At 42.4% G+C, this 17,133-nt stretch overlaps 1 protein-coding gene across 4 annotated transcripts in view; it reads left to right on the forward strand.

Annotated features, from left to right (window-relative positions):
- RGS6 (regulator of G protein signaling 6) overlaps positions 1–17,133 on the forward strand; it is a 600,794-nt gene that overhangs the window by 481,917 nt on the left and 101,744 nt on the right. For all 4 annotated transcript variants that reach the window (XM_059722918.1, XM_059722920.1, XM_059722921.1 and 1 more), the window contains exons 4-7: positions 9,142–9,192; positions 10,848–10,954; positions 13,160–13,211; positions 15,979–16,043. In XM_059722918.1, coding sequence (XP_059578901.1) covers positions 9,142–9,192; positions 10,848–10,954; positions 13,160–13,211; positions 15,979–16,043 — 275 coding nt within the window. The remainder of the gene's footprint in view (positions 1–9,141; positions 9,193–10,847; positions 10,955–13,159; positions 13,212–15,978; positions 16,044–17,133) is intronic.

Consider the following 17,133-nt stretch of genomic DNA (forward strand, 5'->3'; position numbering starts at 1 on the left):
CCCCTACCCTGGGGGTCTTCAAGAGGAGGTTAGACGAGTATCTAGCTGGGGTCATCTAGACCCAGCACTCTTTCCTGCTTATGCAGGGGGTCGGACTTGATGATCTATTGAGGTCCCTTCCGACCCTAACATCTATGAATCTATGAATCTATGCCTAAAGCAAAAAGGAGGACGTGGCAAGAAAAAAAGTTGTTACTCTTATCTCGAAACCAGCTAGGTAGATGAATGGGCATAGTTATACTTTATGCTCAGATAAATTAACAGTTTTATCAATGTTATGTAACTTCATCTAGAGCTGCTTCAAAGAACTGTCTAAGGCAGTACAGGTTGCCTTCGCTTTGTGCTGTACATGCATTCCTGGAAAATGGCGCATAACTCAAATTCGCATAAAGGGAACCCACTTTACAATGTAACAAATCGGGATATGTTCCAAGACCTCAACTGTACTGACCCCCAGACCCATTTCTAACACTTTTACAAGACAATTTTGGCTCTCATCAACAGCAGACAATATACACAAGCACAGGGCATCATAATGATGATGACAGCTACAGAAACATGTGTCACAAACAATGAGCAAGGAGCACAGATACACACAGGAGACTATATTTTTGCGCATCACTCCCACAATGCACCACACAAAGCGGGTGACTGCAAACTTCCACTGCACCGATCGCATACGAGTGAATTTACCTCTTGTATAACAATTTTTTGGTATGGAAAGGTTCATCGCATAAGAGTGAATTCACACATACAGAACTGGCATAAAGCAAGGGAAACCTGTACCATATATTTCACTGTATGTAAGAGGTAAATAGATGTCCCCATATGTTGGTGACCCTTGAGCTGTTTTTTGCTGTCATAGGGGAACATATGTGTCTAGGAGCAGTAGCAATTCTTATATCTAGATTCCCTAGCACTTTCCATTTTAAAAACATTTCCAACTTTTTTTTTAAAGCTTTTAATGCCTCTTTGGTTTGTAGCAGGAACTTGACTCTTGGCAGGGTCAAGAAGTCTTCTGAAAGCACCCTATTACAGAGCTTATGGGGAAAGCAGGGAAGCCAAGTAGGATATGGACCCTAGAAAATAGCTGGGAGAGACTTTCTTTGGGAAAGCAAAACATTTAGGAGCATTCAGGAGGGTCTGTAGAGAATGAGTCAGAAGAGATTTTTCTAAAGAATTTAATTGCGTATTAACACCTATAAAATGATTTGTATTGTGGCTTGAAGAAGAGAGGTTTTATTAAAGATAACTTATGCCCCCCATTCATTTTTAGATAAATAATTTAGGGGATGGATTGACTGGTACCTTGAAGATAGGCAAAACTGAGTGGTACAAACAGCCAAAGGCAAAATTAATCCAATGCCAAGGTAACCTTAGGAGATGGAGGTGGTTTTGGGGGGCATACTGGGGAGTTTCATTGTCATTGACTATTAATTAGTGATAAAGATATTAATGATGACAGCAATTAACAGAGCAAGGAACGGTTTGTCATTGGCCTGAGGGTGAGTAATCAGTCTTGGCAGGTGATAAATAAGGGTTCAGCAACCTCAGCAGCAAAATAATCTGCAAGTTTTGGGAAAACTAGAAAGTGGCTGTAAAATTGTCTGGTCTCTCAGGAGCTCTGGAGAATGACTTCTTCTTTTTCTTTTTTCACTGAGACAAATTAAGTGATGGTCTGGTTGTATTTTGGGTTATGTCTGAAGTTCTGCGATCTATTTTGCAGTGACTGGTACAATTGCAGGTTAAGCCAGAAGATCTTACTCGAACAGGAGCTTTCAACCTTTGTTTTGCAGAAATGGCAAAACAGCACTAAACATAAAGCACAGCTAAAATTTTACGTGCTTTTTTTAATCGTGTGTGTGTGTGTGTGTGTGTGTGTGTGTGTGTGTGGTAGAATGATGAAAACTGAGTTGTTACAAAAAGAATAATAGGAGTTTGAGAATGAACACTCTGAAATTTTTCATTGGACACTCATCTTTTTTAGACCCTCCTTGCAACAAAATAAAAACACTCTAGAATCTGTTCTTTGTTTCATATTTTATACTTTATGTGCTCCTTAATACAATCAATCATAAATGCTGGGGCAGGGAAAGAGTTCATCTGGGACATGATTTTTAACTTTTCTTCCATAACCAAAGAGAAATTCACTATATTGAGCAGTAACAAAGTAACATGTCAGGATAAAAGCAGAGTGAAAATAAAACAATCCTGAAGCAATTTCTCCTGGATCTAGAGGGAACATTCTGTATACAGGGAAGAAAGTGTCTGTGGATTTATGTTCTCATGCTTTTTACTTCCCTTAATATTGAACCTCAGCCCTAAACAGAAATCAAGCATGAGTTGCTATTTCCTTGTATGAATTAGTTAACCAAAAGGTGTTATAAGGTCACTCCAATTCAGGTTTCCAGGCTTCTAACATGGTAAACTCAAATAGTAGCTACTTGCTATACAACAGCTCTTAGACGTAATGTGTTTGGCTATTCCAGCTGCTAAACCATATTCTTTTCTTGAAGATCTAGAACCAAGGATTCCTGAGTTACTGTGGTCCAGCAAATAGTTGAGGAGCCCACTCCTAAAGTGCATGCCAAATTATCCTGCACTGACTGAACTAAGTAAAATAAAGGAGACTGAACTAACCGAAACAAAGGAGAATCATTTGAGTTTTCTGTACTGTATTATCCGACCACAGTAATGCTGTTTTAGCAAGCGGGACCACTTAAGGCAAAATTCTGTTTCACTGCTAAAATGCACATATCACTTTTGCTTAATTTATAGATGATTACATCATCAAACAACATTCTACTTTGCCTTGTGTAATGGCTTGAATCTTTCTAACACACCAAAATATTGAAATAGAAATATATTTTCCACCCCAAGTGAGTAAAGTTGTTGGGGTTTGCTCAGGCAGCACTGGAGGTTGGAACAGGTGAATTGGAGCCCCCCCCCCCACCTTGGAGTTTGGATTGGAGCCCTCCACCCCTCCCCCACTGCAGAGCAGGCTGGGGAAACCCCAAAATGGACCTCCCTCCCCTGCCTTCCCCCTCTCCCATCCTGAGAGCGCACAGGAGCTTGGAGAGGGGGTTGGGGCTAGGGGATAGAAGCTGCAGAAACACAGCTTCTCTCCCCAGATCAGCTCCAAAATGGAGCTCCATCACTAATCTTCCTGATCCAACAGTGAATGAATGTCTTTTGTATCAGGAAGATCAATCTAACTCATGATGCTTTTTGTGAAGCACCATGAGTTAGACCGGGGAGCTGTGCATCTGTCAGCACCCATTGTGTAAGAGACCCAAGCTCTAGGCCCATCTAACCCCAATGGGTTTTGAACACTAACCTTTCACCACATTGCAGGAGAGTGTCCTAATTACCAAGCCACAGGCTAGGTAGACCTGAGAGCATCTCTCTGTTGAATCTAGGCTACTAGGCACCCAAGAAGAAAGGCATCCTGAGGACAGAAGGAAAACAAGAATAAGGAGCCTGAGCCTATGGTCCCAGGAGGTGGATACTGTCCTGGCAGGGTGGAGAGGAGTGATCCTTTTGTTTTACAAAGTCATTAGGAGAACAGAATAAACAGCATTGGGGGCAGATACCTGGCTGCCTCTTACGGTACTCCGGTTGCTTGAAACTCCCTCCCACTGAGACTGGAATAGAAGCTCAGACTGTACTGTTTGGAATTTCGTGCAGAGCCCATCCTCATTGCAGCAATTCTCCATACAGGGAGGCCTGTTTGAATACATGACCAAGAATTCCTAAAAGAATGGAGTGTGTGCCAGGGTCTGGAGGGAAGGAAAGAAAGACTGATGGGCTGATGGTAGCAAACATCTCTCATTTCCCTTTCAGACAAAGAAAGCTCACCCAATATTCAGCATTCTCCAGCCCATTCTTACTAGCCCATCCTGCCTTATCACACACTAGTGCCTGTCCTCATCAAATTGCTCCTATAATCACACTATTTCTGTGCCACTTCTCACTATACATCCAGCTTACACAGAATTGCGGAGCAGCGATCAATTTTTTTTCAACCCACTCAGTGCATAGCAGGCCAGAGTCCCTTTTCATTTGTTTTTATGCAATTCCATTGGTCCAGATCCTGCATGCTGTTACTAAAGTGCAATGCAGAATAATGCTATGGTTTACCATGGCATGACTCTAATAGATATCAGTGTACATGATGCATTTGGCATTAAAGAGCCATTGAGAGTTGGAGCTGTAACCCAGCACTCTCTCAGTAGGGTAGTGCCAGCCTCTTTGGGCCACAAAGTTAGGTTCCCTCTCCTTTGGTCTCCTTCTGGACCCATGATTCTTTCTCTCTTGGCTGCCCACATTTGCAACTGCAAGAGGAAGATGTAGATATTCACAACACTCAATGGCTTGATGTCTAGCTGGCAGCTGGTATCAAGTGGAGTGCCCCAGGGGCTGGGTTTGTTCAATATTTTTATCAATGACCTGGAAGATGGGATGGAGTGCACTCTCAGCAAATTTGCAGATGACACCAAACTGGAGGGTAAGGCTAGAATTCAGAGAGACCTCAACAAATTGGAGGATTGGACCAAAAGAAATCTCATGAGATTCAGTAAGAACAAGTGCAAAGTCCTGCACTTAGGACAGAAGAATCCCATTTACACAAGCTGGGGACTGACTGGCTAACCAGTGGCTCTTCAAAAGAGGACCTAAAGGTTACAGTGAATAATAAGCTGAATATGAGTCAACAGTGTGCCCTTGTTGTGAAGAAGGCTTATGGCATACTGGGCTGCATTCATGGGTGACTGGTGCTATCTGAGTCGGCGGGGGGGGGGGCACATGCCCCCCCAGTGGCCAGTCAGTGCTTGCCATGGCCAGTCACACCAACCAGGAAGCACAAGCAGCACTCCCAGAAGTGACCACGGTGCTTCATCTAGCACCCCCACTCCCCAGCTGGCACTAGCAGGGGGAACACCAACGCTCCCTCCTGGCCCCCCTGCCTGTCACCTAAGCTAGGAGTGCTAGGTGTGAGGGGGTGCACCAGCGCTCTCAGGGGGTGCACTCCCTATGTGTCACCACTGGCTGCATTAGTAGGAGTGCTGCCAGCAGATTGAAGGAAGTGATGATTCCCCTCTTCAGCACTGATGAGGCCACATCCAGTTTTAGGCACCACACTGCAGAAAAGATGTGGACACGTTGGACAAAGCCCAGCTGAGGGCACCAAAAATGGTGGGGGGCTGGGTCACATGATTTCTGAGAAGAGGCTGAGAGAACTTGGCTTATTTAGTCTGAGAAGACTGAGAGGGGAGTTAATAGCAACTTTCAACTACCTGAAGGGGGGTTCCAAAAAGGATGGAGCTAGACTGTTCTCAGTGGTGGCAGATAACAGAACAAGGAGCAATGGCCTCAAGTTGCAGCAAGGGAAGTTTAGGTTGGATATTAGGAAAAACTTTATCACTAGGAGGGTGGTGAAGCCCTTAAACTGGTTACCTAGAGAAGTGGTGGAATCTCCATCGTTGGAGGTTTTAAGGCCTGACTCGACAAAACCCTGGGTGGAATGATCTAGATGGGGATGATCCTATTTTGAGCAAGGGGTTGGACTAGATGACCTCTTTAGATCCCTTCCAACCCTAATTTTCTATAATTCTAACTTCATTTTTGGGTAAACCAGAGATTTAAACCCATTCAGATCTGTGCAAAGGACGAACAATTAACCACACAGTTTGGTTCACCTAAACTAAACCAAAGGAGTCTCCCTTGTTCAGAGTACCATCCTGTGAGTTCAGATTTGGGATCACGGAGATGCTTCACAAAAACAGTGTCCAATATTCCAGAATTGGGAAAAGAGCAGGAAAAGGAAACCAGATGGTACATTGGAGAGAGAAAAACAGGTTCAGGATTGGTGTAAATAATTTTCACGTGGTGACTGTGTGTGTAGAAGGCAGCTAGTGTGCAGTAAGCTAGAACATAAATTTACTGTGCATTACTTCTTCTTCCCCTTGTATGGACATGCATATCATGCATTAGCAGTGGCTTTCTGAAAAATACTCTAGTCCACTTTGAAAGTGGAGTTAGCTATCTCTCACTTGGAGCATGTGTGCACCACCTCAGTATGGCACCAGAGATCAATGACCTGGGGGAAACCTCACCCATCCCAGGTATGCTACCACCCCAGAAGGAAGCAGTGTATCTTAGTGAAGTGCTGAGTGCACTCTAGTAAGCCCTAAGTGAGCCACCTCCCAACATGGCTTCATTAGTTCTATTTCAGGAGTTGGCATGTATGGAACAGGCACACTGGGCTTCAGTACAGCACTCTCTGGTGCCCAGTGGAGGCAGGAGACATTTCATCATAGGTAAGTAGGGCTTGAAGGGACCACATGAGGTCATCTAGTTGAACTCTCAGCTCAAGGAAGGATCATCCCTGACTAAATCATCCCAGCCAAGTGTCTGTCCAATCTGCTCTTGAAAAATGTCCAGGGATGGAAATTCTACAACTTCTCTAGCTGGCATGTTCCAAGGCTTGACCACCCTTATAGTCAGAAAGTTTCTCCTAATATTCAACCTAAATTTCCTCTGCTGTAGCTTGAGTCCCTTGCTTTTAATCCTTGTGTACACTAAAACTGTCAAGACAGTGAGCTGGTGTGCACCAAACTGGAGCTAATTAGTAGGGCTGTGTGAAATTTCACCAGATGTTTCATTTCAAAGCTGTTTTGACATGTTTCGATTTCAAAACAGTGAAATCAAAACAGAGCAAAAGGCTTTGAAACAGCTTTGAAACAAAACAAGGGTACTCGAAATGTTTCAAAACTTTTGAAACATTTCGAGTTTTGAAGCCAGCCTTGCTTGGAGCTAAACAAAAACTAAGGAGAGAGGCGGGAGGAGGGGGGAAGGACTGCTCTGATATTGACATCTAGCTCCCTGTTCAATTCCTCAGCTCTCTGATCATTTCCCCAGCTTTTCCTGAGGGGTGCTGGCCCCCAATCTGCGTGGGGGGCTGCCACTGCTGGCTGGGACTGGCACTCGGCACAGCCTTTGCCAAGCACCAGGAAGAACCCAGTGCTGGCACTGGCCCCAGCCATGGCATCCCACGTGCAGATCCAGGGGCCCACACACCCCAGGAAGAGTCTGACACAGCCCCCAGCCCTCCCAGAGGGTGCGGGGCCCCAGATCTGTGCATGGGATGACAGCAGGCTGCAGCTGCCAGCTGAGGCCAGCAGCAGCACCAGTCTTCCCAGTGCTTGGCGTGGGCTGCACCGAGTGCCGGTCCTAGCCAGCAGTGGCAGCCTGCTGTCACCCTGCATGCAGATCTAGGGGCCTGCACCACCCAGGAAGAGTCCAGGACAGCCCAGCAGCCCTCCTACGGGGCATAAGCCCCCAGATCTGTACTCAGGATGACAGCAGGCTGCCTCTGCCAGCAAGTGATAAGAGTTTTGCTTTGAACAGTTTGAGGTGCAGTTCCCAGTAATCCCTGCACCTATCTCATTGAAACTTGGCAGGCTTCATGCCCTCAAAAGGGGCTACCATCTGTGCAATTGTTATCGGAATCAGGCAAGAAATGACAAAGTTATAGGCATTTTCATGACTCCCCATTATAGCCTATGGGTGAAACATAGAAACAGGGAAACAGTTTCGACAAAACAAAATGAAATATTGCTTCAAAATAGCAAAACAAAACACTGACCCTTTGAAATGGTAAAACAAAAGTCAAAATGAAATGGTGCTGTTTGACACAGCCATATTAATTAGCTGTCCTTTATACAATATTTTGAAAGCACACAACATAATGCTAAGTATTACCAAATCTGAATATATATAAATACCTTTAGCTAAACTGAATGGACATTGATTAGGTCTTGATACTGTGACCATATCCAGAGTGATACAGAATTGTGCCACGAGTTGGATTACCCCCATCTGCTTTAGGACTTGTTGAATTGGTTTAAATGGGGTGGCAAATATTTTCCCTCAGTTTAGATTTTATTGACCATTAATAGGAGCTTCTTATGAACAGTGGCACATTTTCTGCTCCTCTGAATTTTGTGGGAAGAGCAGCAGGGTGCTCAAGTACATGTAAGAATCAATTCTAAAGGTCTTGCATTTCTTACAAGAAAACTACCTTTGTTACACTTGACTGCACCTAAAAAGCCCAGACCCAGATGCTCTTCTTCATTCAGCTGCTGATCAGATCATTAGCAAGTGACACATTCAGCACCTGGTCCCAGGTCATATTCTTGCTCATACCTCTGATATAAACTTGGCCCACCCCTCTCTTTGATTGTCACCTCAGTTCTGGAGCTCTGACTCTCACTTTGAGGGGTAATGAATTGTAGTAGTGGTGTCTTCTCGCTTTGGTGTATAGGACCTCCACAAACATAAATCTTTTCCCCAAAAATTAGCACCCCCCCCCAAAGTTGGGGTGCACGTCTTAAGCAGAGAAACTGATTTTTTTTCACTGGAACAGAAACTGGAGAAATAGGCAGCCATTAGAGCACGTTGTCGGCTGGCTTCATGATGGGTACCACTTGGTGACCCTGCAAGCACAAAAGGCAAAGTCTGTTCTAACTCTCTTGTAGCCACTATTGCCTGAGCACTATAGCTTGTACCTAGAAAGCAACAAGTGTGAGCTACTGCATGCAGTCTGTAATGTCTTGATGAGGGCTGTGGCATGGGAATAACAATTTGAAGAACATGTATAAATAACTAACTACAGAAAAGAAGTAACAGTCTTGCTACTGTCCTTGCAAGGGTCGGGGACCTAACTTTGTTTGAAACAGTATAAATCCTCCTGAAAACACAGACTGTCCAGGACGTATGACATCACTTGAGACAGTGTGGCTGAGGCAGCAGGATGCCACATTTCCTAGACACTGTTTCCAGGAGGACTTACTCTATGTCACATTGTTAAAGTATGTGTCTTATTTGGGTGTATTAGGTATACAAAAAATATAGTATGTCAAGTTCTTCATCACAGCTGGTATCCAGGGAATGTTACAAACACATAGATATGTATTTAACAGTTTTATACAAGCAGAATGATTTTTCAGGCCTTCAGTGGGAATAGAAAAGAAAATGAATTGAAGCACATTTACGTTTTGACATCCTTGTTTAAGTGAAGTGGCTCCCTGTGCTTTCAGAGCCCTGTGGTCTTCAAATTCTAATTATTTTCTGTCTTTGCAGGTGCTGACATTGTACAGTGGCTCATGAAGAACCTCATCATTGAGGATCCAGGTAACTTGACCACTCAGGCTGAATGTGAATTTTCTAGCAGTGCTGTGCATGGAATTAGATACACCTTATTGTTTTAGTGCTGAGCCTAAACGGTCAATAAAAAAAATGAGGTTTTAATCAGTTGGAGAGAAACAGAAGGAAAAGAGATATGAATCTGCACTTACAACCCCTCAGGTGTTTAGAGAACTGTAGCACTTTGTACTACCACTTGCAGACTTTCAAACCATTTCAAACCAGTTTATGGAAGGTTCATATGACAGGACAGGGGTGTTCTTCGATCAAAAATCAGCACACATTCTGTGTAAATTCAGGCATTTGCTATCCCCATGTTAGGGTTAAAAGGTAACTCAACCTCCATGCAGGAGATTTTAGGTTTATTCTAGATGGCTCAAGGTCCCAGAAAGAAACTTCAGAAATTCCCCTTCAAGAATTACTGTATTGGCTCCTAGGATTTTCGTTGCCTTCTTTTGAAGCATAGGAGTTGGCCACAGCTAGATGTGGGAATTTTGATTCAGATGTACCTAATACTTAGGAACTTCACAGGTAGGCACAGGCAGGCTAGAGGGTCCTTCCTTTCCACTCAGAGCCAAGCCAATTATCAGATTTGGGATGATTAAGGAATTTTGTCCACGCGGAAGATTGGCAGTTTTGCTTTCCTCCATAATGTGAAGCCCAGTTCTCTGCCTAAGATCATCTAAACTTCTCTGCCATTCAAGTGGCAGGGCATTACCAGCACTCTTGCAACCTGTTTATTACCTGTGGTTAGTTATGGGAATATTTTTGTTTTTAGCTGTGCTACATGTGAGGAGCTGGAGTAGACAATTTTCAGGCTTCTTTGCAGTAGTGCCTGTGAATGCAGGGGACTGGTTCCCTTCCAGTCACATGTTCCTATGTTTCATCTGTAAAACAATTCACTTTGTGAGAAGGTATGTTTCATTTTAGTACTGCTGCAGGGCTTATAAACCAAGGTGAGAGGTATCTAGGGATAAATAAGGTATTTTTATATTGTGGAAACCAGAAAGTTATGGGGGGCCCTGTTTGCCTTCTGGGAAACATACCTTAAGTTGGTATAAATTTTTATGACTCTTTTACAGTGAATGACAAATCAGCTGGTGAGGTACAATTTTCATGAGAGGGAAAGGATGCAAGACTGCAACCGGGGCTGCTAAAAAATCTGCAATACCCTCCCCCCCCCCCTTGCTTTTGTATATGTCTGTCCAAATAAGCCCTTTGCCTCGTTTTTATTTGTCTCTATAGTAGTAAAGATACTGGTAAATGCATATTAATCCAGCTGTGTGCATCATTTGGAGAAACAATAGGATTCAGTGATGACTGTCACTGGTACGAATAATGGCTTTAAACTGAATTCCACAATATAGTGGTGAGCCAGCATGCGGCATCCCATAAGTATCAATGGGGGTGTTTAAAACATGAGGTTAACATTATTGTACCTTAGTTATAAAATTGGCTTCCTCTTGGCTACTTTGTCTTTGGTTGGAGAGCTGAGAGCTGTGTTTTGGATATGAAGTGGCATGGTACAGCAGGTCTGACTGTCAGTCACTATCAGACCTGGTGCTGAGAGCTGTGGATTCCCTAGTGCTCATCTATATATGACAGATTTCTACTGCTTTCTTTCTCTCTCCACTCTTTCACAGTGGAAGCAATACACTTGGGAAGTCTTATAGCAGCACAGGGCTATATCTTTCCAATCTCAGACCATGTCCTTACCCTGAAAGATGATGGGACTTTCTATCGTTTTCAGGTAAGTGAGACCTGATTTCTACATGGTTCCTTTTATAAGCATTAAAATGTCAGTGCTGCTGAAGTTCACAGAACATGTACAGTATATTCCTATGTTTATTGGAATGCTGACATGCTAGTGAAGTCCCTTTAATAAAGTCTGTTGTCCCATCCTAAACTATCTTTTCCTGCTTCCCAGTTCTCATTTTTTACACAATTAAACAAACTTCTCTGTGATTATTTTAAACACACTGCTTCAAGCATGTTCTATTAAGAGACAAGCTTGACTCAAAAATCCAGATGAAACAACTCAAATTATGAGGGAAATGGACTTCCAACTTTAACCCTGGTTTGCATTCTGCAGCTGCCTTTCTAGGCACAATGAACTGCATCAAATCCCTACGCTGAACTCTTCCAAACTTTAGGGCATTAGAAATCTAGATTTAGATTTGGCAGCTGAAGCCTATGCTCACTTATTTTATTTTATTTAATTCTTTCCTTGTTACAACACCAGTTTAATGATGAGGAGATCAGGGTTCAGTGACCTTGGCAAAGTCACTTACACTCTCAATGCTTTAGTTTTCCCACAGTGACTGTGTTCCCAGCTGTGTTGGGTTCTTAAATATAGCTTCTGTTTGCATTACACTTCCTTGCTGAAATCTATAGATACAGTCTTTGCCAGTCAACTCCTGGACACTTAGAAGTTCTTGTTATACAAGTTTGTCTATTGCTGAACATTAACAGCAAAGCACACACCTAGAGCTTATGGTATAAACATTCACTTGAATTTGTTTTCTTCTTCATGTAGTCTGTGCTAATAGCAACTCTCTTGCCTTTCCTATTCCCTCACTTCTATTCCTTCCTTCTTTCTGTATTGCCCTTTTTCAGGTTTTTTTTAAATTAAAAAGCCCTTCACCTCTAACTCTGATGGTGCTGTCACTAGTTCCCATTGTGCTGATGCTGCACTTTGCTTTTCCGTAAGACTTGGCAGAGCAGAGGTTATACTGATTACTAGCTGGTTATTAAACCATGCTTTTGTCCCGTATTTAAACATCCACCAAGAAAGCTGGCTTCAATGTCAGTGTCCTTTTTTAACTCACCTTTTTTATTTTTATCTGACATACATAGTACCACCAAATCCTGTTGGTTTCTCCTTTTAATTTCTCTTGCACTTATATCTGCTCTTACAACCCCTATTCACAACTTTTGCATCCTTGCCTCCCAGCAACATAGTTTTCCCTGGTCATTCCATACAACAATATTCTGGTAGAATCCCTAGTCTGTTCCTCTGAACATACCACTTCACCCCCTGAATTTCTTCCCAGCAGCATCTTACCCTCCCAGTGAAATGCAGTGGGATTGCATGGGTTTTATGTCAGGGCAGAATTTGCATCACATGCATTTGACCCTCCTCCACATGCTCATTAACAATTCCCCTTGCTGCTTTTTGGCACAAGTATCTGTTATATATACATATAATGTATTGTGCCCACTTGTGACACTGTAGCAGTCAGAATAGTGCACTATGACACATGTAACTCTAGTAATGTTGTTCTTCATTCCATTAAAACTGTCATATAGATACCACATAGTTAATGTATTGTAGCAGCATGTGTAAGTGGTATTGTTGTACACTCTCTTGAGCACAGCACAAAACCAATAATGTTAGCTTGAATCCTGCTTTTAAAACCTTAATATTAGTTTGCTTTTGAAGTAAAACTGACTTGCCCCTTCTTAATCCAAACTGTATCTTCTGTTTGATTTAAGACATAAATAGGGGCAGGAGACTCTGTCTTCCTATATGTTTGGTATGCTAACAGACACACGAACCCTGCTCAAAAACCAATATATGTATGGAAAGACTTAATAATGTTCTCCCACTCCCAGAAGATAACTCGAAGTTCACATTCTTTTGGGGTGAGGGGAGAATAGGCAAATATTCAAATAAGGGGATAATAGTGTCTAAGTCATCTAAATATTGGGATCACTGAATTTGTCTCAGTTCTTTTGTCCATCCCTAAGCAATTGAACACAGAGATAGTTTTAAATAGTACTGTGTTTGGGACCCAACACTGTTTCCACTGAAGTCAATCTCAACATTCTCAATGATTAACTATGAGAAGGGTTTGCATCTTACACTAAGTGCATCCTTATAATGTTCTGCTGTATCATGGACACTGTTTCAGCATAAATGAAATTGTTAAAAATATCATGTGCTGTTTTCCAGGCCCCATACTTTTGGCCTTCAAACTGCTGGGAACCAGAAAATACAGATTATGGTGAGAATTTGAATATTCTAGTTTCTGAAAGTCAGTATAGAAAACGTCTGAGATAACCTTACTGCCTGTTAGGAAGTTATGTGTCATAGGCTATCGAAATAATCGGGCCTCTAGCAGAATGCTTTCTGCTCTGCAGCTCAGTTTGAAATGTTGGTCAATAACAGTAACCTTATTTGGCTGCTAATCTGGGCTATCAATAACCAGTTATCTCTTCAATAGTAATGTAGAATAGCAAAAGAAAATTAAGCTTCTCTGATATATGACATTAAGACATTAAAGGGAAAATGTGTTTAAACTACTAGCTGATAGCTGGTGACAGCAGAAAAATAATAATGGTTTATGAGCTAATAAACCACAGTTTGCTGTATTAAACATTTGAGTGGCTGAGGACAGCAATAATGCATAAAGAAAATGTGTTACTGTTGTTATTTTGCTGTCTCTGCACAATAACGTGACTTCTTTTAGAACTATTCCTCTCAGACCCAAATGATAAAATCAATTGTTCCATCCTGCTGTGGCACTGGCAGAGGAAGTGGATGCATATGTGCACTCATAAAAGAAGATCTTCTTTGGAAGTGTTTCTGTCAAAGGAATGCCCAGTAGCTAAGAGCAATTTAGAACTAAAAAGACCACTGCCCCCAATCAATTTTTTCCTGCACTAGGCAATAATTACTCATCATTATGGATTTTGTAATTATATTTGGTGGGGAGAAGGGGAAATCCATAAATCTTAACTTTTTATAGATAGTTTGTTATCCCCACATAATGTGGTAGCTAAAGAAGTGTACAAATGGCATGATGTAGGGGAACATGGGGGGGGAAACCATGGTACTGTTAGTCTTTTGCAAAAACATTTCTAAATGCTTTAATTGTGACCAACATATATAGCTTCACGGTTAAACTGCAAATTCTTGCCATGTTATTATCATATTTTATTTTTATTGAGTTTTTATGAGGACAAAGGCCCATTTTCTAACTTGAATCCTATATACTGGGGGGAGGATTGTATTAGCCCTGCCAGGGATAGGAAGAGGGCACAAAACTGGCAGTTTTATAAACTTAATATCCTGGTTTCTCATAAAGCTTAGAAATTGGTCTATGCTACACAACTTTGAATTTCATCTGAACTTGAGCCAGCTCCAGAGTACAGTGGGGTTCCATGTTCTAGTTTCATCCCATAACAGAGAAAAAGAGAGAGACCAGCTGCTACTTCTTAATTCAGAGGTTCCCAGAATGCAAGATTGTGTGGAATAAATAGGCATGTTTACACTGAGAAACATACCTCTGAGAAGCATTCCCTGCACCCATGAAACCTGGAAATGAGGCTATGAAACTGCTCCTACTGATTCTTTACAGATCTGGCATGCTTTGAAAGCAGTGGCACTATAGGTTCACTACCTTATTTCTAGGTTTGGCATTTGGGGAACAGGAACAGGTGCGTGGGGCATGCTTCTTAGTAGCATGCTCCACAGTGCCATAGAAGTAGTATAGGCATTAGGGCTGTGTAAAATGGGCCCTATTCAATTCAGATTCGGCCCTAATCAGGGACAGTGATCTGATCTGTTGATTCAGATCACTGTCCCTGATTCGATTTGGCTGAATCCAATTTGAAGATTCGATGCTAATTCAGCGAATCAGTGATTCGGACACAGGCACAGCTTTAAAAGGTTTTTTCTACATACCTCAAGTTATCAGCACAGCTCATGATCGCTGCAGTACTGGGGCGCATGGAGCATCTCACAGGAGTGGGGGGGCCCTCCCACGTGCTTGGCAGCAAACCTGGAAGTGGACCAGAAGTACTTCCGATCCACTTCCAGGTCTGCTGGGGAGCGCACTGGGGGGCTCCCTATGTTCCCCTGGTTCAGCGATTGGCTGCAGGGGGACCCCGGGTACCTCCCCAGACCCAATAGGCATCAGTCACTGAGCCAGGGGGAGGTGGGGGGGGGCCCTCAGCGCACTCCCCAGCAGACCCGAAAGTGGACTGGAAGTACTTCTGGTCCACTTCCGGGTCTGCTGCCAAGCATGCTGGGTAGCCCCCAGTGCTTCTGTGGGATGCTGCATCTGTCCCAGCACCACAGCGTTCAGAGCCCCTGCTACCTAAAGGTATATAGAAAAAACATTTAAAGCTGTATCTACGTCCAAATTGCCGAATCTTTCCGAATCTCTCCAAATCAATTCAAAGGGTTCCAAATCAATTTGGAGAGATTAAAGGGTCCTCTGATTCGATTCAGATTTGGAGATTCGGCCACCAAATTGGGCCAAATCCCTGCCAAATTGAATCAGGGACTAAAGCTTTTCACAGCCCTAATAGACATGCCTAATGTCCTGTACTGGGCCCTTATCAACCACCAGCATCTAACATCAATGCCCTGGTAAAAGCACCTTTTCTCAGCCTACTGGTAACTCTTTTCCAAGTCCTAGAACCAACAGTGCTTTTTGGAATTGCCTTCTTGAACACCACTTCCTACTCTCAGGGCTTTGTTGTCTAAACTGTTTAGCAAGCCCATAACAGGGAAGTAAAATACTGTGTAATTAAAATAGTTTTCCATATTTTTAACTGACATATCTCTAAAATTTTAGGAGCTATATCATTTCAGGAGGCTGTATTCTACTAGGCACAGGGAATGTCAGCTAGATACCTTGGTCTCTCATTCTTTGGTTGATGTCACATTCTGATGTAAAGGAGCAATATATGCTCTTCAGGTTTCTTTCTGTCTTATACTAATTCCCCTTTCCTTCCTTGTTTTCATTATGGTTCTCCTTTTAGCCATCTATTTGTGCAAGCGGACCATGCAAAACAAAGCCAGGCTGGAGCTGGCAGATTATGAAGCTGTAGGTATACTGACGTTACAGTTCATGGGGTGGGGAGGAATAATGGCTCATAAACTCAATCTTTCTACTTCACATGCCACAGGGTGTGCCACTCTATCCTTGTTTCTTTAAGAGCAGCGTGGATAGCTGATCTTTGAGAGAACATCACATTTCTAAATGCAGATGTCCATGACACACATTTTGTAGTTTCTTTAAGACAAGTATCCAAACATGCCCTCCAAGGATCTTGAGTGAGTTGCATAAGAACTCACATTACATCTTTTTTTTTTCCAGTCACTGTTCCACCAGGAGGTGATAATCAATATGCTGAAGTGATGGATGTTCAGATGCATTGTGATGTTAGATTATTGGACAGTTACATTGCTGCTGATTCATGCCACATATTTGTAGGCTCTAAAAGGATGTACCTCATACTAATTAGATATAGAAGGGATATTGATTGCTTGGATCACACAGGGCCATATTTAATCCACTTTATCCTTCTACCCAAGGCCTTTTGGTGGTGATAGGAATTGTATCTATGCATTATGAGGGCAATGTTATCAGTGACTGACCAGAGTTCTGCTATTGCTGAGTCCCCATGAGTGCTGCCTATCCAAGTCAGGCAATAGAATTATGTAGGTGCACCTTCAAAGAATATGTAGCTACATTCTGCAAATGTAGAGCTGATAAAAAAATTGAAGCAATCCCTCTATTTTAAGCATAGTTACTCCAGATTTACTCTGGTATAATTGAAAGCAGTTATGTTCTATTCTTGAATACTATGCATAACTCCCAATAGCATGAAAGACAGACACCAGCTATAGACTAGAAAAATCCATGTGCATGCTTAGGTTTCTCTTCTTCATATTTGCAATTTCATTATTAAATTAATTTATTTAATTATTATCTAGAAATAATTACTTTGAGTCAGCCAATTACCAGAAAATGCTATAGAAATCCCTTGTAAACAACAGACAACCGTTGGCAACACCAGTAGTTCATGTGCATTGAAGTTATGGGTAAGTCCTTTTCTACACCAGGGTCTATGAAAAGCAGTGGTGCTCCAATGATGGCAAGCAATTAGATCTTACCATTCTCATTTCCTCCT

This window comes from Alligator mississippiensis, chromosome 2 (genome assembly GCF_030867095.1).
Source record: "Alligator mississippiensis isolate rAllMis1 chromosome 2, rAllMis1, whole genome shotgun sequence".
NCBI lineage: Eukaryota > Metazoa > Chordata > Crocodylia > Alligatoridae > Alligator > Alligator mississippiensis.